Below are 26,720 nucleotides of genomic sequence, written 5' to 3'. Positions count from 1 at the left end.
GGCTAAAATGATAGAAAGGGGAAGCAACAAACATTGGAGCTGATATGGAAAATTTGAGACTCTAATTCACTGTTGGCGGAACTGTGAACTAATCCAGCCATTTCAGCGGCAATCTGGAATTATACCCAAAGAATTATTAAACTGTCTATACCTTTGGACCAGCAATACCAGTGTTAGATCTGTTTCCCAAGATGATTAGGAAAAAAGAAAAAGAACTTATATGTTCTAAAATATTCACAGCAGCTCTCTTTGTAGTGACAAAGAATTGGAAATTGCAAGGGTGGCTAAACAAGTTGGGGCATATGATTGTGATGGAATATTACTGTCCTATAAGAAAGGATGAGCTCATTGACTTTAGAAAAACATGTAAAGATTTGCATGAAATAATGAGAAGCAGAACCAAGAGAATGTTGTATACAGTAATTGCAATATTATTTTAAGAATAACTTTGAGCAACTAAGTCATTTTGAATATTATAAATATTCAAATTAACTACAAAGGACCTGTGAAGGAAGATGCTATCTGCCTCCAGAGAAAGAACTGATAAATAGAAGCATGTATAGGATGGTACTACATATGTATGTAGACACACATATTTGTGTCTAATGATAGCCAACTCGAAGGAGGGAAAAAATTATAAAAGTATGCAGCAGATGATGAAAGACAATTTAGAAGAAAGCAGAGAATGCAGAGTAGCTTTGAAAACTATATGTGGTACTTATGTAGTTTTTTTTTTAAAGTAAGTAGTGTGAAATGTAGATTCATGGTTTTCCTCTTTTTATGTTGGGCTGTGCACATGGAAATATTCTTGTTTTTGTCTTTATGCCTTTAAGTTCAAAATTAATTTTTAAACAAGACCATAAAAACAAAGAATTGCTGATGACATGATCTTCGTTGTTTGTGGTATCAAGGAAAGATCCTTCCCTGACCCAATCTCTTTTTCTCAGATCTTATGCTGTAGTTCTAATGCTTTTTTCTCTTATGTGCATGTGACTGTCTTCATCATAATTAAACAAAATGTAGCACTGACTCTCTGGTTTTCTCCTTGTATCAGGATGTCTAGATCCTTAGTCCATTTGGGACTGGTTTGTCCTTGGACATACTTTCCACTTCTCTGTTTCTTTGAGTTCCTTTAGTTGATTCCGCATACAGGCTTGTTCCCATTTTAGTACCACATATAAGAAAAATGTGCTTGCGGTGATTGGAGTTAGGGCTTTGTCATATTAGTTATCTCATGGACCATCATGCGTATTCTAACAAATTTACATCCATTCATCCTAAGTCGGTATTTGTTTCATTGTCTTTAGAGATGCCCGTAAATCCAATCACCTTCACAGTACCATGGCTACTTGGGTCTCTAGTCAGATTGATATCCTCCCTAGGTACTGTCTTCACTGCCATTGAATAAATTGTCTGTGATAGGAATTGGGATGGGAGCTCCCCTTTATGCTGAATATCTTTGCCAAACTTATATTGCCATTTTTGGCTAGGGCAACTGGACAGTTTGAGTTAATATATGCATTCTAGGTTTGTAAGTCCAGGGTTTCACTTCTTTACATCCCATAGGTATTACAAAATAGGACCTTTATGAATTACATCAAAGAATACAGCTTTTCACTAACAGGGATCTTCCAGCCCTAAAGCGTTTCTTCTTCATTGCCCTGCCCAGAATACTATAGAGTTTTCCTCAACAGTGTTGGTGACCTTCTCTGAAGATCACCTGTTTGGGGCTTAAGTTTCCTGCTTGTTTCAAGGTATTTCTGTTGTATATTTACTTTATCCTCGTAAATCACGAAGTCATGAATATAGCTTGCTGTATTATGTTGTGAAATACATGTATATAGCCACACATAGAGACACACAGATCACAAATTGAATGCTCCATTTTCTCTTTTAAGTTCTCTCCTCCTTACCATGAAATAGAACTTATTTTATTTTGTTTTTGAGGCAATGTGGGTTAAGTGACTTGCCCAGGGCCACATAGTAAGTGTCTGAGATGGAATTTGAACTCATGTCCTCCTGACACCAGATCAGGTTGCTCTGTTCACTGTACCATCTTGCTCTATCCACTGCCCCTTGTGAAATAGCGTTTAAAGAGGAGAAATGAAGGACTATACTTTGAAATCTTCAAACAAAGACAAATTTATGTGGTTATACAATGAATTAAAAGAAGAAAATTATCTAATCTATTCCACTCTATTTCTTAGCCAGTACCAGATTTTTTGGATGATTACCACTTTGTAATAGAGTTTGAAATCTAGTTTTGCTAGGTTTCCTTCTTTCAATGAAGAAAATTACCAAGCATGAATTTTTTTAAGTGACTGTTGATACTAGGATTTAAGGCAGCTGCACACTAAAAGTGTTTTTTGTGTGTCTAAAGTTCCTTTATTTTATTGATTTTTCTCTGATAGCCCACTGTGCTGATAAATGTGTCCATGGCCGCTGTATTGCTCCAAACACCTGTCAGTGTGAGCCTGGCTGGGGTGGAACCAACTGCTCCAGTGGTAAGTTTTCACCTGTTGTTTTCTGTCTTGGACTGTTTTTACTGTATGGACTTTCTTGTTTGGGAATTAGCGAGCTTTTTTCTTTTTAAGCTGGCTTACACTTGTACTCATTTTATTTCAAAGATAACACTGAATCTGTCTCTCAAGTAATAACTCCTTAAATCTTGTAGTTCACTCTGCAGAACTGTTGCTTTAATACAAAAATCTATGAAATTTTTTTCATCCTAGAGTTTATACCAAACCGTAGTATCCTTTTTTTTTCAGTAAGGTAATTGAGGTGACTTTTCCAATTTCTTTTAAATCCTCTTTTCATTGACTTATTCTTTTTAAATAATTTTTTTCAAATATTATATGTAAAAATATTTTTAACATTCTTTTTTTGACATTTGAGTTTCAGATTTTAACCCTCTCTACTACTTCTGTTTTGGTTGTGAGAACCTCAGAGTTACTTTAATTTTAATTTCTCTAAATGGTAATTATTTGGAGCATTATTTTATGGCTATATATAGTTTGTGTTTCTCCTCTGCAAAACTGTCCATTCATCTCCTTAGACCATTTACTAATTTGGGATGGCTCTTAGTTTTATGAGTTTGAACCAATTATTTATATAGCTTAGAAATGGTGCCTTCATTATAGGAACTTAAAAAAAAAAGATTTTTTTTTATTGTTCAGCTATGTCAAACTCTTCATGACCCTATAGATTTTACTGTCCATGGGGTTCTCTTGGCCAAGATACTGGAGTGTTTTGCTATTTCCTTCTTCAACTCATTTTACAGATGAGGAAACAGAGGCCAACAGGGTTAAGTGACTTAGTTATGGTCAGACATGGGTAAGTGTCTGAGGCTGGATTTGAACTTAGTCTTCTTGACTCCAGGTCCGAAATTCTATCCAGTGTGAAACTAGCTGCCCCATACCTATATGACTTGTTGTTGTTCATTTTGTTTCAAAAGTAAATGAACACAATTCCTCTTCCTTGATCCTCCATTAAATTGAAGTAGTCATTTTCAACACATTATTGACCATTCAGATTTTCCCTTTCTCTCTTTAAATGACATATCCATTTAGAGATATAAAATTTCCCTCAAATAATGCTTTGGCTACATGCCACATATTTTAGAATGTTGGCTCATTGTTATTCTCTACAATGAAATTATTCATTGTTCCTGTGATTGGTTCTTTGATCCACTCATTCTGTTTTTGTTCAGTTGATTCAGTTGTGTCCAACTCTGCATGACTCCCATTTGAGGTTTTCTTGGCAAAGATAATGGAGTGGTTTGCCATTTCCTTCTCCAGTTCATTTTATAGATGAGGAGCTAAAGCAAGCAGGGTTAAATGACTGGCTCAAGGTCACACAGCTAGTAAGTGTCTGAGGCCAGATTTGAACTTAGGTCTTTCTGACTCTAGAGCCAGCACTCTATCTACAGAGTCATCAAACTGCCCAAAGAGAGTGATTAATTTTAAGCAAAACAAAATGTACAAAAAGATATACAAAAAATATTTATAGCTCTTTTTGAGGAGGCAAAGAATGGGAATCTGAAGGGGTAAACATAAATTGGGAATGGATAAACAAATTATGGTATATGAATATGATGGATTACAATTGTGCTGAACTCTTTATCAGTGTAATGACCAACCAGGATTCCAGAATGCTGAAATAATGAAACATTCTACCCACCTACGGAAAGAGGTAGACTTCAAAAAACAGAATGAAACAAATATTTTTTAGGACATGAACAAATGAAAATTACTTTGATTGACTACATGTATTTAATGGGCTTTGTTTTTCTTGTGATCTCAATATGAGGAGAGGGTTGGGGTGGGAGGGTGAAAAGGAAGATCTTTGCTGATTAAAACATATATATGTATATGCTTATATGTAGATGCATGTATGTGTATATACGTGTTTGTATTTAAAAGAAAAACTTAGGAACTTTGATCAACATAATATTCACAGTTCCTGAGGATTCATGATGAAAAATGCTACCCACATTCTGATAGAGAGGTGATGGTCTCAGAGTAAGATTCTGACATTTTTTCAAAGATATTGTCAATGGAAAATTCTGTTTTGCTTTACTATACATGCTCATAACTGGGGCTTTGTTTTCTTAGTTTTTCAAGGTGGGGATAGGGCAGGGAAAGGGAGAGAAGGCTAATCTTTTTTTCAAAAGAAAATTAGTCCAAAAAAGAAAAGTGGGTTGAGACCAAATTGTGGAAAGGCTTGACTACCTTTACTTTCACTGAGGAACCTGAACTTTACTTGGCAGGTAATTAAAGCAACAACCAATTGGTCTCAAAGAACCCCATCATAAAAATAGAAAAGAGAGAAATAAATGAACTTGCCTTCATTCACTTGAAGTGATATGCAGAATGACTCTGAAACTCTTTAATAATTTCATTTCCTGTCCTGCAGCATGTGACCGAGACCACTGGGGTCCTCACTGTAGTAGTCGCTGCCAATGTAAAAATGGAGCCTTGTGCAATCCTATCACTGGAGCCTGCCACTGTGCCTCAGGCTTCAAGGGCTGGCGCTGTGAAGATCACTGTGACCAGGGCACCTATGGGAATGACTGCCACCAGAAGTGCCAATGTCAGAATGGAGCAACCTGTGATCATGTAACTGGAGAATGTAGATGCCCTCCTGGATACACTGGAGCCTTGTAAGTGATGTGTTGGGTGGATGCAGAATACCATTATAAATGGGAGGGGGGTGCAGAATATAATTAAGAACAATCTTCTAACTCCCCTCAAGCAGCTCTTCTTCCGAGGTCTCTGTATTTCCACATGTTTTCTCTCTGGTTGTTGAATAGCTGGATGGCAATGTGGTGTAGAGGAGAGAGCACTAGATTTGAAATCAGAAGACCTGCACTCATAAACCAGTTTTGCTAATTGTATGACTTTGGCCAAGTCACCTCATCTCTATGAGCATCTTCTGTAAAATGAGGAAAGCCTATAGTCACATAATCAAGTGTCAGAACAGATTCAAACTCATTTTCCTCCTAATTTCAAGTTCAGAGCTCTTTCCATTAATACCACCTAGCTACATTACCTTCATTATACATATTCCATTGTGAAGATAAGATATTCCTGAATTCATCTTTATCAAAGTAGAGAAAAAAAGTTTTCCATATACTTTGGCAGTTTATTTGAACAGGTTTTAGGTTGCAGAGTCTTTTTTCTATTCATATTTTGTTCTCTCTGTTATGTTTAATTTACATAGATTCAATTCATTCTTCAAAATTTGGGGATAGAGGGCTGGCCTGTGTTAAGGACAATCTGGGTTCACATCCAGCCCTAACACATACTGGGGTTTCTAATACTGGTTGTATGACCTTGAGTGAGGTGTTTTACTTCTGTGTCCTTGGCAGCTAAGACTGCAAGGTACAGAATGGTTGCTTATCTGTTTTAGTTGAAGGAATTTCCTCAGCAGACCGTCTTTTCCTATATTGCAATCACAATGTTCTGGCATGTCCTGCAAAATTGGAAAGGCTTTGAGTGTTTACCCAGTGATGAACTATGCCTCTCATCTAAGAGCTTGCCTAGCCAAATCCTAGAAGGCTCAACCCCTGAAGTTGCTGTTGGCCGATGATTTCTTTTTGTCTTCCCAACTCATGAAAGGAAGTTTTGACCTGTCATATTTGCGAAAAGAGGTGTTCATTTGTTTTACTGCTTAAAAACCTATGTTTTTGTTAGCATGGTACAGTGGATAGAGCACCAGTGCAGGAGTCAGGAGGACCTGAGTTCAAATCTCACCTCAGACACTTGACACTCACTAGCTGTGTGACTTTGGGCAAGTCAGTTAACCCCAAATGCCTCATCCTGGGTCATCTCCAGTCATCCTAATGAACATCTGGTCACTGGATTCAGATGGCTCTGGAGGAGAAGTGAGGCTGCTGACCTGCACAGCCCTCCTTCACTCAAAACACAGTCAAGTGCAAGTCATGTCATTATTTCTCTCATGGCATGGTCTTCTTCAGCAACAAAGGACGAACACACATTTCTGTACATTGTATTATACTTATTAATGTACACACTGCATCCTCCTGTAACTTTGCAAACTCCTGAAAGGCAAGGATTATTTATCCACAGTCTAGCATGGTGCCTTGTATATTTTTTTCTTTTCTAAAATTGTGATTTCAATGTAAGAAAGGAGCTTCTTTTGAGGAAATTCTCTCTACTAATGCAGATAAGCAACTATTCTGTAACATAGAGCAGAAAAAACTGAGTAGTGATTAAAAATAATTGTCAGTGACATGAAGGAGCCTTTCACAGAGAATACAGAGAAGTTGTTTGCATTCCCAGTTGAAGTCAGAACAGGAAGAGGAAGCTGGTTTGAAATAAAGTACAAGGGGTTAAGTTCAATCATAAGGATTGTTAAACATTGGGCAGTGGTCGCCAAGGGTAGTTATCTGGAGCTTTTTACAAGTAGGAAAATTCTTATTTCTCAAAAAAGATCTAATATTGTTCCTGCCTGAATGTGAGAGACTAGACTAGTGGCAGGAGTAGGTCTTACCAACTCATACTATTAATACTTTTATGTTGATTAATGCTGTATGTTTACGTTAATTCAGTAATAAATTATTGAATAATTTACTTACTTCAGCATTCTGAGAATATTTTCCAGCAGTTCATATCATGGAACTTCAGCCCATGACAGAATACAACACTAATATTAGGGATTGAGGGTAATGTGCTGGCTTTGCAAATAACAGCTTCATTTGTTGGACATTAATCCTTCAGCTGTGAGGATCTTTGCCCTCCTGGCAAGCACGGGTCACAGTGTGAAGAGAGATGTCCCTGCCAAAATGGAGGAGTGTGTCATCATGTCACTGGTGAATGCTCTTGCCCTGATGGCTGGATGGTAAGTTTTCCTTTTAAACTAAGTCAAAGATGTACTCATCTTTTCTTTCAAGTATCAGCAGCTTTCAAGTCAACTTCTAGGTTCCATAATTAAAAGATGTGGAAAACTGGAAGAGGGAAGCTCTATAAAGACTGCTTGAGAGAAAGTGTGACATAAAAGATAGGAAGCCAGCCTTGGAGCTAAGAAGACCTAGTTAAGTCTTTCTGCTGAGACATGCGGAGACCAACAAATAATATAAGCTTTCATTGCCCCCAAGCAATACCCTGAGATTATAGGTTTCTTTCTGGAAGAGACCGAAGGAGTTAGCTGTTAAGTTTGAGAAAGACTAAATTGACAATTCTTGAGAAAACTGAGTTTAACTCTCCTGTTGCAAAGTGACATTACTAAGAGAATTCTTGGGAAGAGACTTTAACTTTATTCCTGACAGAGCCAAGTGGTGGGACTGTGATTCCAGAGATAAGACGGCAACAGTTGTAATTGATGTTTAATTACTCTAGCTGTAATCTTTCTTACTAGGATATATTATTTAAATATATTTGAATTATTGATTTTAATTGTATAACTAGCACATTGATATTTATTTATTTATTGCCATAATAGTTTTATTTATTTTTAGATTTCGACATTCATCTCCACAAAATTTTGAGTTCCAATTTTTCTCCCCATCTCTTCCTTCCCCTCACCCCATAATACTTTGCATTCTGATTACCCTTTCCCTCAATGTGTCCTTCCTTCTGTCACACCCCACCCTTCCCGTATCCTCATCTTCTCTCTTTTCTTGTAGGGCAAGATAAATTTCTATACCCCATTACCTGTATTTCCTATTTTCCAGTTATATGCAATAACAATTCTCAACATTCATTTTTAATACTTTGAATTGCAACTTCTCTCCCCTCCTCCCTTCTCACCCATCCCCACTGAGAAGGCAAGCAATTCAATACAGAGTAAATGTGTGTCATTTTGCAAAAGACTTTCATAATAATCATGTTGTATAATACTATGTTGCCCTCTGTCCTACTCTATCCCCCCTTATTTTTTTATTCCCTCATTTGACTTTGTCCCTTCCCAAAAGTGTTTATTTCTAGTTACTCCTTTCTCCCATTTGCCCTCTCTTCTATCATTCCCCTCCCCTCACTTATTGCCTCTTCCCCTACTTTCCTGTAGTGTAAGCTAGATTTTCATACCAAATTTAGTGAGCATGTTATTCCCTCCTTAAGCCATATGTGAAGAGAGTAAGCTTCACTTTTCCCCTCTCACCTCCTCCCTTTTTCTCCTCCACTGAAAAAGATTTTTCTTATCTCTATTATGAGTGATAGTCTGCTCCATTCCATTTCTCCCTTTCTCCTCCCAATATTTTCCTCTCTCACTCCTTAATTTTTTTTAATTTTTTTTATATATATCATCTCTTTTGATTCAACACAACCTGTGTACTCTGTGTGTGTGTGTGTGTGTGTGTGTGTGCGTGTGTGTGCATAATTCCCTCCAGTTGCCCAAATACTGAGAAAAGTCTCAAGAGTTACAAATATTATCTTTCCATGTAGGAATGTAAACAGTTCAACTTTAGAAAGTCCTTCATATTTTTTCTTTCGTGTTTACCTTTTCATGCTTCTCTTGATTCTTGTATTTGAAAGTTAAATTTTCTCTTCAGCTCTGATCTTTTCATCATGAATGCTTGAAAGTCCTCTATATCGTTGAATGACCATTTATTCCCTTGAAGTATTATACTCAGTTTTGCTGGTAGGTGATTCTTGGTTTTAATCCCAGTTCCTTTGACTTCTGGAATATCCTGTTCCAAGCCCTTTGATCCCTCAGTGTAGAAGCTGCCAGATCCTGTGTTATCCTGATTGTATTTTTACAGTACTCGAATTGTTTCTTTCTAGCTGCTTGCAATATTTTCTCCTTGACCTGGGAACTCTGAAATTTGGCCACTATATTCCTAGGAGTTTCTCTTTTGGGATCTCTTTCAGGAGGTGATTGGTGAATTCTTTCCATTTCTATTTTACCCTCTGGTTCTAGAATATCAGGGCAGTTTTCCTTGATAATTTCATTAAAGATAATGACTAGGTTCTTTTTTTGATCATGACTTTCAGGTAGTCCTATAATTTTTAAATTATCTCTCCTAGATCTATTTTCCAGGTCAGTTGTTTTTCCAATGAGATATTTCACATTGTCTTCTATTTTTTCAATCTTTTGGTTTTGTTTTATGTTCTTGGTTTCTGGTACAGTCATTAGCTTCCCTGAACTCCACTCTCATTCTTAAAGAACTATTTTTGTTCAGTGAGCTTTTGAACCTCCTTTTCCATTTGGCTAATTTTGTTTTTTAAAGCCTTCTTCTCCTCATTGGCTTTATGGACCTCTTTTCCAATTGAGTTAGCCTATTTTTAAAGGTGTTATTTTCATCAGCATTTTTTTGGTTGTTCTTTAGCAAGCTTCTGACTTGCTTTTCAAACCCTTCTGTGGCCTGAACCCATTTCATATTCATTTTGGAGGTACTGGAGACAGAAGCCTTGACTTCCTTTGACAGTGTGCCTTGTTCTCCTCATCTGAAAGGATGGAAGGAGACACCTGTTCACTAAGAAAGTAACCTTCTGTGGTCTTATTTTTTTTTTCCTTTTTTGGGCATTTTCCCAGCTAGTTACTTGACTTCTGAATTCTTTGCCAAGAGGAGGGTCCTAGTACTCCTCCTCCCCCAGGATTGTGCTCAAGGTTGAGATTCAGATGAGCTGCTCAGTTCCCCCTGGGGTTTTGGGTGGGGGCAGGGTTGCCACTGAGGGCTGAGGTTCAGATCAACTCCTCAGTTCCCCCAGAGTCTTTAAGCTGAGGCCCTAGGACAATGGACCCATATGCTTCCATGGCCACTGTAGCCCTCCATGGCCCACTGCTGCACTACCACTGCCTGGGGCCAGTGCTAGGAGGACCCCACTCCCCTCTCACTCAGCTGGGAAAGTCCTTTGAAGCTTTCTTTGGCACTTATGGGTTGAGGGATCTGAGACCCTCCGTGCTTGGGATTCTGCCCCAGAGGCCTGTTCCAGTCCTGTTCCACTCTGTACTGTGCAGCCAGAGTTGGGTTCTGCTCTGCTCAGTGTCCCATGAGATAGACCTCTCCTGTCAGCCTTCCAAGTTACCTTTGGCTGGAAATCTCTTTCACTTCATTGTTCTGTGGCTTCTGCTGCTCTAGAATTTGTTGAGAGTCATTTTTTACAGGTATTTTGTGGGCCAGGGGGGAAGTGCTAGAGTATATGTGTCTTTCTACTCTGCCATCTTGGCTTCAGCCCCCATATTTATTTAGAATAGAGCTAATTACCTAAGAGAGAAAAGAGAGAAAGATTATGGAAAAAGAAGTTTCTTCAGTTTATTTTATAACCTGGGACATTGATAAATACCTTGGTACTCTGAGATAATGGATATGAAAATGTAAAGAGGTCTTTTGTTCTTAGGAGTAAATACTAAGAGTAAGAATTATAATATTAAATATTATTTAAAAGAACTTAAAAGAGTTGGAGAAATGTGGAGAAAATGCTCAGTCAGTATTATTTATGAGATTCAAAAATTGCTGATACAGTGATAGAAGAGGGATTTAATACCTAGAAGATGATCTCTAAACCACTGAGTCAAGGAGTTGATTTTTTTATGAGTAGATTTTTAAAAAATGAGATTACCAGTAGAGAAACCTAAAAGACAAAAAAAGAAAAACGCCTAAGACCCTTGTAGGTGTCAAATGTAGAATTCTTAGAGCACAAATATATTATTGAGTCAAATTAGAAATCTTTTCAGAACAGAATGAATCCCTGTCCTCCTGGAGAACAATCAGTAGTAGTTTGGACTTGGTTTGCTAGAGTATTACTAAAAGGATAGTAGACATCTGAGCAAGACAAAATATGTATTTTAGTGAAAAGTAACAGAAGACTTGCTTTTGAATTTATGTAGTCTTATGTCAGAGCAGAAAAATTGAAATCATACCAAGTGCTTGCAAAAGCTAAAGTATCACCAGGTAGCTAGCGTAATTACTGAGGTGGCATTTTCTAAGTTCAAGAATACCACCCAGAAATATGAAGAAGTGTTGTCCAAATCTGTGATGTATGTAGATAGCCTACTATTAAAATTGATGGTGATACAATCTAAGAGAACAAACCTAGTTAAAGTAACCCAAGGAGAAGAGGAGTAAGATAATAGTCCAGGCCAAAGTCACATTTAGCAAAGATCATTTCAGAGAGTAAATACTTGAAGATATCTGAGCAATGGATGTAGAGGGTAATTAGTAACTCAATTAAAAAAAATTATTTTTGAGTAAAGTAATTTGAGTAATTTCCTCAAATTATAGCTTCAAAACATCTTTTCCTAACTGTTATAAAGAAGCTCATCCAGTGAGTTACACTCATGACACAATCTGAAGACATAACTCTATAAATATCTGTTTTAAAATGGAAGCACAGACAAAATTATTGTACTTATAAAGATGAAAGACCAAAAGACGTGAGTTCACAGCAATCTAATACAAAATCACTGCCAGCCCAGTACAAGCAAAGAAGGAGAATTTTCTTCTGTTGAGACTCTGTATTGAGTAGACAGACATAATTAATCAAAGTACCAAATAGAGCAATACAGATTTGTTCTATCAAAAACTGAATTCTAAAGAATCAGACTAAGAAATGATGCCGTGGCCAGAGATAAAGGTCATCTCAGATTCCAAAAACAGTAAATGAGACCTCATCATCAGTTAAATCACAACAGTTGGATAAAAGATATAGAGCAGCAGAATTATTTTCTATTGCAAATGTGGACTAAATGGTCACACATACATCAAGTGAATTTGAAGAGGGAATTAATTATCAACCTGATTCAGAGGAAGCCAATGCACATGAAACCAATATTGAAAAAATAATGATGTTATGACTCCCACAGATGTTATAGAGAATTGAAGAAAAAAGACAAAGTTTTGCTGAGTCACTTTAATGTTCAGAAAATATTGGAATTTTAAACAAATTAAGAGACTTAATAAGCAGAAAGAAAAAAACTTGGATGAGAAATAAACCTGTGCAAAGGCACAAGTTTACAAGAAATAAAGATGTTGGTATTGTAGCTATAAAGAATCAGCCAGAGTAAAGACTGAACCATGTCATCATCTTGATATGAAAGAATTATTAGTAATTAGAAGTAAATTGCTACATTGAAACAGCAGTTCAAAAATGTTGAAGCCCAATTCATTCCCCAATCAGCACAGATAATTCTTATAAAAAGTATTGCTTTGAATAAAGTAGACAATATATAGTGTTGCCTAAAAATGTTGGGGTTATACACATATTAAGGATCCTTCTGCCTTGCCTGTGGATGTGTGTGTGTGTGTATGTATATATATATATATATATATATATATATATATATATATATATATATATATATATATGAATTTTATACTTCACAAAGAAGAATAAACTATTTAAATGATTTTCAAAATTGTCTCACTTAAAGGTTCTTGAAAACAAGATGGAGTCTTATATTTCTGAGATGTTCCATGGATGGTCCCAGTTGAATGCAGGAGGATGAATCTAAAATATGAAAACCTTTGAAGCTTAAGATTTTATGATATACCTTCTTGTTTTTAAATAGCAAAGAAATTTTTTTAGAAAGATATATAATTAGCATACTAACTGCCCTTTGCCAGAAGTCAAAAAAGATGTATTTCCTTATGCCATCATGAGGAATCTACAGCAAACATTTATAAAATGTTTATGAAACCATCTTGTATTCAGTAACTGCCCACAGTTTGCATTTTTAGAGAGAGAGGGGAAAAGAAAGTCTCTAGTAGTCAAAAATTTAGCAAGAAGCTGTGTCATTTACAATGTCATTTGTCTTTTAGTATGTCCATTAATGTGACTTGCTATGTGAGCCCTTTTCTGATTTCCGCCTCCCAGTTGTTAGTACTTTCTTCTCCTCAGATCAATCAATAAACATTTATTTAGCACCTACTACAGGCCAGGAACTGTGCTAAGTGCTCGAAATATAAAAAGAAGCAAAGGAACTCCTCAAGGAACTTATAATCTAATGGGAGGAGACAAAATGCAAGCAAATATATACAGGATCAACAGGAAATAATTAATAAAGGGAAGGCACTGGAATCAAGAGGTATTGGGAAAGGCTTCCAGTAGAAGGTGGGATTTTTAGTTGGGACTTAAAGGAAAACAGAGAGGTCAGCAGTTGGAGCAGAGAAGAGAGAAAATTTCAAGCGTAGGGGACAGCCAGAGAGAATGCCTTGGTTTTAGGCTGTATTTTCTACCTTGCTCCCACCTGCCAATCCCAATTAGACTGTCACTGCCTTGAAGGTTTATGCCTTTGTGTCACCATATTTTGCACTTTAATTTCGTTGAATGTAGTGCCAAATATGTGCAAGGTATCACTACTTAAGCTTACATTTTAGACCTCATTGTTCAGTTAACTTCAACAGATATTTATTAAGTGCCAACTATAAATGTTAAATAAAAAGAATACATTGAAAGAGAGGCAGTATGGTATAGTGGATAGTGTGTTGGAATTTAAGACAGGAAGGCCTTGGTTTTAATGCTGTCTCAGACATACTAACTATATGACCCCCAGCAAATCTCTTGACTCAGTTTCCTCTTTTGTACAATGAAAGCATTGGACTGTTTGTTATATGATGCAATGTGCAAAATGCATTTTTCTTTTTTAAATCATAAAGTGCTTATATGCTTTTCTGATTTTTCCTTCTGCTATTCTTGTTAAATTGCCTTCAAAAATTTTAAGTTTTAACACATTAAAAGAAATTTGACAAATGATGGCATAGGCATGCCCACCTAATCCTTGTCCACTTTCCCAGCCCCAGCTCTGTCAGGCTGTGTCTGTAAAAGGTGGTTGTTTTTAATTCCGTCAGGATTTTATGGGCAGTCTGAAGGAGGATGAGGATATTCTAGTAACGGCATTTGTTTTTTCCACTGGTTAAAACAAGTAATCTAAACTTGCTTTGAGGAAAAGAGTACCATTTACTAAAATGATATAATAAGAAACTTGTGATATAATACAAAATGTTTCCTCTACTTGTCCCAGGATATACTTTCACACAAATATTCACCAAGTCCAGAGGAAAAATGGGGTCAAACAGAGAACAGTTTTAGTGAGGTGCACATTTAGAGAATGTTTGACCGGAGGTGAATCTTTCAACTCCTGGTTACTAGAAGTCCTTTCTGGAGTCTATAGCTCTCCTTTTCTGGTTCAAGGAGGAATCATGTGTCTTGAGGCTATTTCCTCCCTCATCTGTGGGCGTGGTTAGTGTCTGTCTGGGATGTGTCTCTTTCTGCCCAATGGTGGAATGCTTGTCTTCTATTGTTTTCTTATGCCATTGAAAAAGAGCAAGGGAAGAGAGAGAGGGAGAAATTCTCTTCCCGCTTCCCTCCTTTCTTCTTCCTCCGCCGAGAACAATTCTCTCAGACACTTGGCTCAAACTGGAATCTTTAGATATAAAAGTGAAATCTTCTGCCGCTAGGCTAATCTCCATATCAATGAACTGACTTATTTTCTGTGTAAGCTCAATGGGCATACCAACTTCTCAGCTATTTATTTTGTTTCTTCATTGACCCATCGACAGAAATTTACACAACATTAAATAATCACAGAATATAAAACATTTTGCTTATATATTTAAAATTTAATTTTGTTGATTTATTGGAGTAGGGAAGGAACAATGACATATGCTTTCTTGAAACTGGATAAATTATTTGGACATTCAGTTAAGTTGCTGGATTTTACTTCTGTGAGTACTGAGGAAATATTGATAACTTACTACAAATGGATAATGCAGAAAGGAGATTAGTCCTCTTAAAATAGATTTGTGGTTACTATTTTGATTAGTTTCAATGTTTCTGTAGATTATCTCTTCTTTGGCACTGGGTAAATGTAAAATGAGCTTCAAGCTTCCAATAGAAAAGAAAGACTTAATATATCATTTTTATGAGAAATAATCAATCTAGTACAAGTTCCCATTAACATAATTTCCTTTTACCTACCTCTCTTCACTCCATTCTTATCTTTCCCTTTTCCTCACCTTCCCTGGCTGCAGTTCCGTCTTATTTTCAGATTCTGTTTCAATGCAGGGCACAGTGTGTGGTCAGCCTTGCCCTGAAGGTCGCTTTGGAAAGAATTGTTCCCAGGAGTGCCAATGCCATAATGGAGGGACCTGTGACTCAGCCACAGGTCAATGTCACTGCAGTCCAGGCTATACTGGAGAAAGGTAAGAGAAAGGCACTTTTATCTACTTATCTACTTGACAACAGAATGAAAAGGGAAGTTTTGACGGTCCAGATGCACTATGACCATCATCCCAGTTTTCAGTTATGTTTATTAAACATCTATAGCATGTCTTGTGAATCTTTGATCATCTGCCAGAAGAATTTAATAAAATATCCTCCTGTTTATAACTTTGTACTGTGTATTCTTTAAAGTAGGCTAACAAGTTTGTTACCTCCTTAACATTCAGGAACTTGCCATCTAAAATAGTAAGAACACTGATTTGAGGTATGTTAAAAGCATATTTAAACACAGAGAAATTTGTAGATGTTAAAAAATATTAAAAATCAAAAGTACTATGAAGACATCAGATCAAAAAGAGCCAAAAGAGATATTTCTTCCTAGAAAAGAGAAAGTTCGATGCCTCTGAGTACTGTTCAAATTCTACATGGCACCACTTTGCATTTTTATAAATTTAAAGGCTATAACATTCTAGGTTACTCATGTGTTACATTCTAAGACATTGTGCTTCATGAGCTTCCTTATGATTTATAAGAATGTGTTTGTCATATCTATTATAATTATCAAGGTTACTTCAAAATGGAATTGATCCTATCTTCCCTTTTTAGTACCATGAAATCATGGTAGTTTAATTCTGTAGTTTAATTTTTTGTGTAACTGAATATTTTGCCAGTACTGGTGCCGGGGTTTAAAAAAAAATAAACCTTGTGGTAGAAACCTTACCAATCTATATTATGTGATTCTCTGCCTTCTCAAATTATACTAAACATCCTTTATCTTAGTAATGCAAGGTTACTGTAATGAAAATTAGCAGAATTGCTAGTCTATAATACATTCATGCCCTCTTATTTTTGAAGGATAATTTTACCATTTGCTTTTACATATTCTTTGGTTGCTAAATTTTTGGAGTTGTTGTGTCTAATTTTTATAGTTTTTCTGTCTCCTTTCCTGTTGTCAGCCTATCATCACCTCCCTCTCTTATTCCCAGCTTCTACCCCCTTGAAATTAATTTCCTGTAATCACCTGTGGATTTGGAAACAAAAGCCCCCAAATTGTTGGAATCATATGTAAAATAAGAGTAAATGGTTCTGAAGGAAGGTTTGGGAAGCTCTTCTCTGAGCAAAGTATTCAAGCTTTATTGTGATATCTCTTGGCCATTGGAATGCCTTTTTTTGCTTACTTCTTGATTCAAGCCAATATTTCTTGATATAATGTATCAATGTACACTATAAGTAAAGTTGCTAATAGTTGTTTGGGATAGATAAGATTTTATTATATTTTCTACACAAAGATGAATCAAGAAAGTGAAGGTATTAGTAATTAGGAGTTATTAAGTTATTAGCTTAAAAGGAGGCTTACAGAGTACAGTCAATATTCTGTAGTAGAAAGAGTGCTGGATTTCAAGTCAGGAGAGTTGAGTTTAAATCCTGACTGTGGGACAGGAAGAGGTCGTTTAACTTCTCTAAAACCTCTCAGTTTGCTTATCTGTAAAAAGGGAGAGACAGGGCAAGAATGCTTATAGTGGTTGCCTCACAGAGGCGAGCTGAGGTAAAGTGCTACGTCAATGCTAAACATACATACTATATAACATTCATATTGAAATGTATGTACACTATATAGGGTTTTAATAATTTAAGCTAAGCAGGACCTTACTTCATCCTTCTAGAAGTCTGTAATCTCAAATTATAGGTAACATGACCATACTAGATATATGAAGTAACAAAACCTAAGTAAACTGTAGAGAGAGAAAATTTTTATATGCCTTCCTTTTTGAAATTTGGGGGAAAGGGAATAAAACTTCTTTTCAGTTCTTATTTAGATATCGAGTATAAAAGGGGAGAGATTTTCACTGGATGAAGAAGACAGTTAATGGTTTTCTCCTGCTTAAATATCTCAGGAGCACTTTGCTCTCTTTTCCACCTTTTATTCCCTAACCACATATTATATGTTTCTGTGAACATGTTATAGTCACCTCACCCCTGTAATATGTAAACTTTTTGAGAGCAAGGATTGGATGGTCTTTTTTCTTAAGGTCTTTTTTCTATTCTGTAATTCTGCCTCATTTTAACCACTGTTTCCTAAGTATCTAACGTAATATTTTAACAAAGTGGATGCTTAATAAATGCATGTCAGGCTAAATTAACTTGATGTGACATAAATCAGAGGGAGAGTGACAAGGTGCGTCAGTGGTGGCCAAAGTAGAAACGGTTGCTTTTTAGTGAACCAACAAATTGTAGGGTTTTATGGTTACCAATTGTATAAGATTTTTAAAAGCTGCTTCTTAAAAAAACAGAATGGAAAGTTGTAATATATGACATGAGAGAAATAGGAGGGATTGGTGAAAAGGGAGGATATAGTCTTATGGGTCTTTTGCATCCCACTTAACCTGTTATGAGTTGTCAGCAGGAACTTAATCACTGTGGTTAAACCACTGTGTTCTAGGGAATATCACCTCACCACATGCATTTTCCAGCCATGTGTTCCCAGGATATGAGGCAAACTCTTCAAACCAAAGGAAAGAGAGAAAAGAAACAAATTACGAAAAACAAATCAGAAAAGAGCAGCACTAGAAATAACCAAATGAAACGCTTTCCTCCTTGAGGAAAGATTAGAAGGAAATGGTGGCGAGGGCATTTAATGACATCCAGATGAGTCAAATTGAAAATAGAGAGTGGTTTTTCAGCTGTCCATAGAATTCTTCTGAGGAAGTTACTCAGGGAATCTCCTAACACCATTATAACTAATGTGAACCTGGGATGTCATGACAAACATTGCTTGCCTAATATAGTGCCCTGTTATTAATATTCATTTTTCATTTACTGTTTCAGACACACTTTACATACTGTATCTCTCTTGATTCTTATAACAACTGTGTGAAGTATGTACTGCAAATATTATCTGCATTTTGCAAATAAGGAAATAGCCTCCGAGAGCTATAATTGCCCAGTGTTATTAACTATTAGGTAGCAGAGCTGAGGATAGAACCAGTCTGGCTTCAAGTACATTGTTTCTTTCCCTTAACATGTATAGCTTAGAATGAAATTTGTGTCTTGTACATGGTTGATGCACAATAAAATGTAGTGAGTGAGCCATGGAATCCCTGAATGGTAAGTCAAGGAGAACTTCAACACAGCCTATTTTCTGAGCTAATGTTTTAAATTAAAATATAGCAATAAATTAGGAACCTTCATATTATCCCAGCATAGATTCTTTTCTTGTTTAGACATTAAAGAAAGATTTTAAATCACTGTAGTAAAAGAGTTGAAAGGATGGAAATTGGTAGAAGAGTTTTAAGATCCCTCTGTATAAGTTGCAGATAAGCTGGTAAAAAGTTGTGGGGAAGAACAGGTGGTAATAGAAGCATGAGTTATAAGATTATAGTAATGATCACTAGTGAAAATTCTCATTTTATCAGTGGTTGTGTAGGATTTTGATTTCTACCAAAATTTTTTATATCTACAGAAGATCTTTAATTCCAGATGCTTGAAATGATGTGTTATTTTTTGCCATGCAACTATTTCTTAAAATGTAAATACATGAATGCACATGCATAGACCCCCAAGGTTTGAAAATTGTTTTCTCAGTGAGAAACTATCCTGAAAAGTTTGAAATTTACATTGTAACATATGATACTTGATTTATCACAAGGTTAATTCCAATTTGCCAGAGTAGAATTCCCTGCCTTAATAGCACATTTATTTTTAAAATAATATAACAAATTTTTAAAAATATCCTTGTTACCTGCCATCCTCACACAAAAGTACTCTCAGTTGCTTTTACCATAGTCTCAACCCAAATTTATTCCCTTTCAACAAATACCAATGTATTTATTTCATGTAGTTTTATGAAATCTTATGTGAGTCCAAGTACACAAAAGACAGTGGTAAATTTAATGAATGAATTTTAAAGAATGATAATTTTAAAGAAAACTCTTCAGCTTTCCCATGTGAATTCACTTTTCTTTCATAAAATATAATTTATAATTTTGTGATTTTCATAAAATTATTAAAATGATACATGCTGTTTTGTGTATCTGAATTTGTTGTGGATTTTCAGTTTCCATTTTTCTAATAGGGAAGGATCTAATTCACCCAATCACCTGTGTATAAATCTTTTAGGAAGACTTAATGAATGTTTCATTCTATATTTAGAACAAAATCGAACACATACTTTAAGTTATGGATGAGTATTTTTAGAACTTAACATTTTAAAAGAGGGGTCCTTTTTCTTAATCTGGAAAAGATTTAATGAGTTGATCTAGTTTAATTTTTTCTAGAATAAGCTTTTTTGGAAGAGAAATCTGGATTCTTCTGCAATTGTAACATCTTTAAAGCTAGTGCTGAAGGCAGGTAGGACAGTTTAACAAGCTGCCTGACTATTTTCATGCCTTCAGACCTGGGGAAGTAAAGAATATTAAAGATGTTTTTATATTAAAAATATTAAAGAGGTTTTTTTTCATGAACAGTGTTGAAAAGAAGCAAAAATGTTAGATTTTTAACCTGTTTCTATCCTTTAGGGTTACTAGCTTTAAAGTGCCACGTGAATACTAGTAAATTATAGGGAATTGTTATGAATGGATTTTGTACCTTGACAGAGACCTCATTTTCTTTAGAAAACTTCTGTAACCACTAGTCTTGATTCAGTTTTAGCTTCTTAATCTTTGGTTAATGTACCAAATGCACTAGTCTGTGTGATAAATAGCTAAAAAACAACCCTTTTATAAATAGGGAATTAAGAAGCCTTTAAAAATTCTTATCCTTTTTCCCCTTGGCCTGTTATGTGCAGGAGAAATAATAATTGTTTGTTTCCATAATAGTTGTTTCCATAAGAAAATAAATGTACTTTGACCCCAGTAAAAGCTTTAAAGATCTGAATCTTTTATAATTCATACAAATAAGAAAAATGGAAAAGGAAGCAAAATGAGTCAGGTTACAAATTATTTATGTAAGCAGTGAATGAACTATTTTCCCTCTCTAAGTTCTGTGAAATGTTTGTAATACCATCTTGGATTGAACTTCTTTCCTTCATTTTCATCAGCTGTGAAATATATGTGTGCCCTTGCTCACCAGAAAAGTGAAATGACATTGGAATAAAGTCCATTTTACGTAGATCAGATTTTAAAATTAAATTTTTGACACTTAATTCTCAACTTTGATTAGCTTAACCACAATTGTCCTGTTATTCATAATATCCAATCATTAAATATGCTCAGACTTATGGAAAATGTCTTTCCCCCACTCATTTGTTATTTATTTTAGAGCTTGATTTCTTTATTACTTCCTATTCTTATTATCCCCTTATTACTAGTTACCTCAAAAGAAATTTGAAAAATTAAATTCTGGCCTCCATCTCCAACTTGGAATTTAGTTTTAACTCAGCCTCATAGAAGTATTTGCTGTAGTCACAATTTATACCTTATTTGTACTGTACACTCCATTGAAGGAGCATCAGGTTTTCTTTCTCTCTCACTCATTCTTGGGAAGAAAGTACCTTTTCTGTTGCAGACAACTACAGTCTTCTCACCTAGCCAAGAAATAAATGGGGCAGTGATGAGATCTATTGGTGCTTTACATGGACAGATGATTAGTTTGTCCTCTAGCATGATCCATACTTCCACTGCCAGCTCTGCCTCCTTCTTCCTCCTCAGCAGCAGCACATTTTTCTATCTGATCCACCTTCACCAGAGCACATCCTTCTATTGTGGCAGATCTGCAGCACCATTTTTTTAAATTACAAAGAATAATTTGAGTCTCAAAGGAGATCAGATATATTAAATTTGCATTCTGTTTTTCTGTGCCACTTGGCTGCCCTTTTCTCATAGGCAAGCAATATCCCCATTTGCCAAATGTTATATTTTTGAAAGTTCTAAACCGTTCCACACTGGCAAAACTTGTCCTACAAGTTGACCCTTAAGTGTCAGCAGAGTCTTAGCAGAGAGCCTACATTTCTTAAGGGAACTAGTTGTCCCTTAAGCTTATTATTCAGAATCAAAATACAAAATTCTCTAAAGGAAGAGGAACAGTTAGCGTTACATCTCATTTCTGGAAGAATCATTCATCATGGTCTAATTTGAATATCAAACATAGGAATGGGATCCAGGAGTATTGAGAATGAGTTTCACAGTCACCAAAAATGCTTGTGGCAGTGGAAAATTAGATTAGAATGTTTTCAGTGTTTTAGATTCCATATTGGGTAGGCAGGGCTAATTTCTGGTCAATTTTCTTTGTCTTTCTCTGGGCACTTGGAAGATACAATATCTGTGTGACTCCTGTTCATTATTCTCTAGTAGGTGCTACAAAAATGTTTTCTCTTATATTATCTTTTTGGTCCCTTTCCTTCCTCTTGACAACTTAGTACTTCTGTTGTAATCAAAATATAAAGGTAGGATAAATGATACTTTTCACATGAATAACCAGAAAAAATTCTAAATTTTTTAAAAATTTAGTAGATAATTATAAAATATATGCAAAATCCAAATAGTCTGTTATAGCTTAAATATAATTTGCCTATCAGGGATGGTTTAAATTTAAATTTGTTATTCATTTTTATAGCAGTAATATATGTGTAATTTCCTCAATTCCATCTCTTTCTCTGCCCAGGTGCCAGGAAGAGTGCCCAGTTGGTACATTTGGAATTCAGTGTGCTGAGATTTGCCAATGCATGAATGGTGGGAAGTGTTACCACATCAGTGGGGCCTGTCTCTGTGAACCTGGCTACACTGGAGAGCACTGTGAGGCAAGGCTGTGTAATGACGGGGTCTATGGCATCAAATGTGACAGAAAATGTCCCTGTCATTTGAAGAGTACCCATAGGTAAGTTAGACCTTTGGCACGATTCCCCTCTCAGAAAGTTTTCATCTCTGCTGTTCTATATTCTATAGGGGATATCTTAGGGATTCCTCTTCTTCCCAGAGAGTTCTTATAATGGACTATGGAAAATGGAATTCTAAGTAGTAAGCACCAAGTGAATTTTTTACTTCAATTCATTATTAATAAAGCTAAAAAATCAAAAGCACTGAAATGCTCAAAGTTGTTTAGTGGGTGATAAAGTATTATCTTTTACTGACTATACTAGCCAGTTTAAAAAATAGAGAATGGTTACTAGAAAATTCCTTGAGACTCATGGGTAGGTTGAAGAATAAGGGTTAAACTAAGTTAATGTACAAAAATATTATCAAATGACTTGTTAAAAAAGCACATTACTTCATAGTAAATCTGTTGAAAACAAGATCCCAGTAGTTTCTCTCATTTGCCTGTATCCTCTAATACAAAGGCAAAATATGCTATTAGAAAATTTGTGAAAGTACTTCAAATATCATAGTGTCCAATACTCTTATAAAAAATATGTGCAACACAGATGTAAAACACACACACACACAAAGGAGAGAGTGAGCACTGGGGTGGGAGGAAGAGAGAGTTCTTCACACAAGAAATGGACTAAGTTGTGATGTGTGCAATCTGGCTCTTCATGTGCAACAGGATATTGTGATAGGGATTCATGTGAAGTAATGACTAGGAAAAAGGGGAGGAAATGCACCAAGGCAATTCCCTCTCTTCTCTTTTCATCCTAGGCTTTTGACTCATGAACAATAGTCTAGGGGAAATGTGTGGTAAGCGAGGAGCCCAGGAATACACCACTAAAGCATTCCAAAAAGGCACACCTAGCTTCATCAAATAACTCAATACTTATTTAGAGGAGAAAGTCTATGATTCTTGTCAAGTTCTTAATCTCTCTCTGCTTATCAGCTTGGGCTAAGGAATATTATGGCAAAGAAGTTATACTGAGTTAGTAACTTCCTGGTGGAGAAATCATTGCTTAGCTGCCTACCCACCCCACACCTGCCTCTGTACTGACTGAGTCTACTACATTATCCAGATGGCATTTGCTCCTAGCTTCTATCAGCCAAATAACAACATACCTCAAAGTTAGCACACTAATTTATTTTATTTATCTGTGAGATAGACATTAGCAAGATGGGACAGACTGAAAGCAGAGGGGGACGAGAAAGGAGAAATGATGACCAGCACAATTCATCAAAAATAATTGCAGCCCCTGCAGAATGCTTCTGACTGCAAGAATATTGCCTTCATAGAAGGGAGAAAAGGGAATTTCAGATTTCAGATTGGTTACTCAGTCACCAGATGTGAGAGAGGGAAGGATAAAGGGTGAAGATCTCAACAATCATAGCTTACTCTCCTAGTCTGCTAGCATGATCACAGGCCTATCTGCTGAAGAGGTGGTTGCAATGAGGCTCTAAAAAGCAGCTGTCATAGCCTTTGTAGAGTGGAGGGTAGTGGAGAGAGGCTTGACTAGATAGTACCCACATCAAAAATAGCTGACCCCCTCCCAACTCTCACTTTCTTGGACTAAGATCCTTTGCTAATAATCCCAGAAGCCTCTCTCCCACGCGTGTTCATGATCTCAGTGACCAGTAGAATCCTAGGAAAGCATGTCTATTGTTACCTTGACACAAGGCCAGATTCCCAGACAGGATTATGTTCTTCCCTTGGGCCCAGAAATGCTATCATCCCCTGCAAAAGTCAGCCAGAATATGCTTGAACCAATGGATAGATAGATAAGATAGACAGATAAGACATAGATATATGTATATGTATAAATACATACGCATATACCTCTCAGTCATTTATTAAGCACTTACTGTGTTCCAGGCACTAATAATATAATTAATTATATAATTAATATAACTAATCCTAAGTACTAAGATTACAAAAAGAAGTAAAGATAGTTCTTGCCCTAAAGGATCTTATAATCTAATGGGGGAAACAAATTACAAACAAATATATACAAAGCAAGCTATATACAGGATAAATAGGAAATAATTAACAAAAGGAAGGCACTAGAATTAATAGGCATTGGGGAAAGCTCCTCATAAGGGAAGGGAATTAGTTGGGACTTAAAGGAAGCTAGAAAGGCATGCTGGAAGGCCCAGGCTACATAAGTTTAAAATGACAGCATCTCTAACCTCACCAAAGCAGTATCCTCTGTTTTTAGAAACTCATTGGTTTCAGCATTTTTACTTTTCTCTGTTTTTGGTTTTGGTTTGTTTGTTTTTTCTTTTGGGATTGTTATTTCAGTGTAATTTTGGTTTTTCTTGACATACTTCAGTACATATTTTGTTAACGTCAAAAATATATTAATTTTAAATTTCATTCAATAGGTGCTTCTGAAAAAAGTGCAATAGATATGTTTCTCTCTATATTAGAAAACCCTACTTATATATTTTTGTGGTCCCTTTTATAGGTCTAATCATAAATTATAAAGCCAGTATCCTTAGCATGGTGCCCTGTGTTAATATTTGATGAATACATACAAGCTAAACATTTTTTGCAACTTCCTCATGACATAGATACGTGCCAGATAGATCCATCTGATTTAGGCAGAGCCAAGGTTATAGGAGCTAGTATGCCAAGTTGCCCTCCACAAAATTCCTCCAAACAGATATAAAAAGCCAAACCAAATCTTAATGGGAAATCCAGAGGAAGTCACAGTGAGTCATCATTTATCCAGTTTAGCTCAATATAGGGAGAGAGACAAGGAGAATTGTGAGCACTGGGGATGAGATCAATCACTCAGTGCCCAGGAAGAGGCTATGCACCAGGGAAAGAGAAGCTGCCAGACCTACACCAGGGCTCCACCAGACTCATACCTGGTCACTGTTATAGGGCGAAGTATCAACTGGCAACTGTGTTTCCCACTACCCAGTTCTAGATCACAGACCCAGCTAGTAGCAACAGCAGTGGTGTGACTCGGAGCCCAGCCATAACCTCAAGTCCAAAGTCAGGAAGTAAGCTGGCAGAATGTACAAACCAAAAAAGAATTCTACCATAAAAAAACTATTATGCAGAAAAACTCAGTGCATACACATACACACATGTACATATAACATTCTATTCACCTTATTTTAAAGTGAACTTAATACTTTGAGGAATCTTAAAATTATTAACATGAAACTTTAAATTTTATTGTGTAAGTGTACCCAGAACTAAGGAGTATACTTCAGTTCTCTATTATGACCAATTTGAGGAGGGGAGAAGAGGAAGGGAGTAGAGAAAGACATGGAGAAGAAGAAAGAGTGGTAGTGAGATACACACAAAAGGAGAAGCAAAGAGAGGGGGACAAATGGAGAGAATGAAGAGAAATCATAGAAAAGTCTGTAGCAAGAAATAGGAAAAGAAGGTTAACAGAAGAAAAATGGAGAATTGTTCAGTAGATTTTTTTAGGTGAATATTAGATAGCACCGTACCAATCCCACTTCAGAGTACTGTTACTTATTTCCACATCTGCTATCTTTCAGAAAGTTCATTAGCTGATTAACGATTGTTCACAGCCCTTTCACTGCCTTAACATTCACATAGGCAACATCTGGATCAAAACAGAGCAATATATTGTAAATTCTCCCCTGCTTTAGGGGAGAGCTATAGCAAATTTTTGCTGCTGCAGCAAAATAATAATAATTATTATTATAATAAATCAGGGGATCTACGTAATTTGAATTGTCTCTTAAAACTTTAGTAAAATCTGGCAAGTCACTTGTTCTCTTTGGGTTTTAGTTTACCCATCTCTAAAATGAGAGGTTTGAATTCAGTGATCTCTTTCAGCTCTAGATCTGTGTGCTGATACTATGATTCTAAAAGGGGAAAGTGTTCAGAGAGATGGTTAATTCTTAAGTGCCTCTCCGAAGAGTTTTTTAAAAATGTCTTTTTTTTAATATCACTTCATTGTCCCTCCCCCTCCTCTCAAAGAGCAATCCCGTCTTATAAATAGTAGTGGTTTTTTTTAAATAAAAAAAAGGAAGAGAAAAAAATCAACATAACTAATCGATACAGTGAAAAAGTCTGATAACATGTGAAATATACGATACTTCTGAACCTCCTGCAAAGGTGTGGCTTGAGAGTGTCTTCTTTGGAGGCAAGATTGTTCTTTGTAATTTTGTAACATTCACTTTTGATGGGTGTGGGTGTGGGTGTCATTGTTCTTCTTATTTACATTATTGTGGTTATTCTGTGTATTGTTTTCTTGGCTCTGCTTAGTTCATTCTGCATCACTTCATGTAGATCTTTCTAAACTTCTCTGTATTCAAT

General features: G+C 36.0%; 1 protein-coding gene across 1 annotated transcript in view; it reads left to right on the top strand.

Moving 5' to 3' along the window:
* Positions 1-26,720, top strand: part of MEGF10 (multiple EGF like domains 10) — a 161,846-nt gene that overhangs the window by 76,717 nt on the left and 58,409 nt on the right. Inside the window, exons 5-9 of the mRNA XM_072597212.1 lie at positions 2,412-2,504; positions 4,915-5,161; positions 7,242-7,362; positions 15,465-15,601; positions 22,218-22,430. Coding sequence (XP_072453313.1) covers positions 2,412-2,504; positions 4,915-5,161; positions 7,242-7,362; positions 15,465-15,601; positions 22,218-22,430 — 811 coding nt within the window. The remainder of the gene's footprint in view (positions 1-2,411; positions 2,505-4,914; positions 5,162-7,241; positions 7,363-15,464; positions 15,602-22,217; positions 22,431-26,720) is intronic.

Source organism: Notamacropus eugenii, chromosome 3 (genome assembly GCF_028372415.1).
Source record: "Notamacropus eugenii isolate mMacEug1 chromosome 3, mMacEug1.pri_v2, whole genome shotgun sequence".
In the NCBI taxonomy this organism is placed as follows: Eukaryota; Metazoa; Chordata; class Mammalia; order Diprotodontia; family Macropodidae; genus Notamacropus; species Notamacropus eugenii.
The sequence above is the reverse complement of the archived record's forward strand: the minus strand, read 5'-3'. Positions and strand labels throughout refer to the sequence as shown.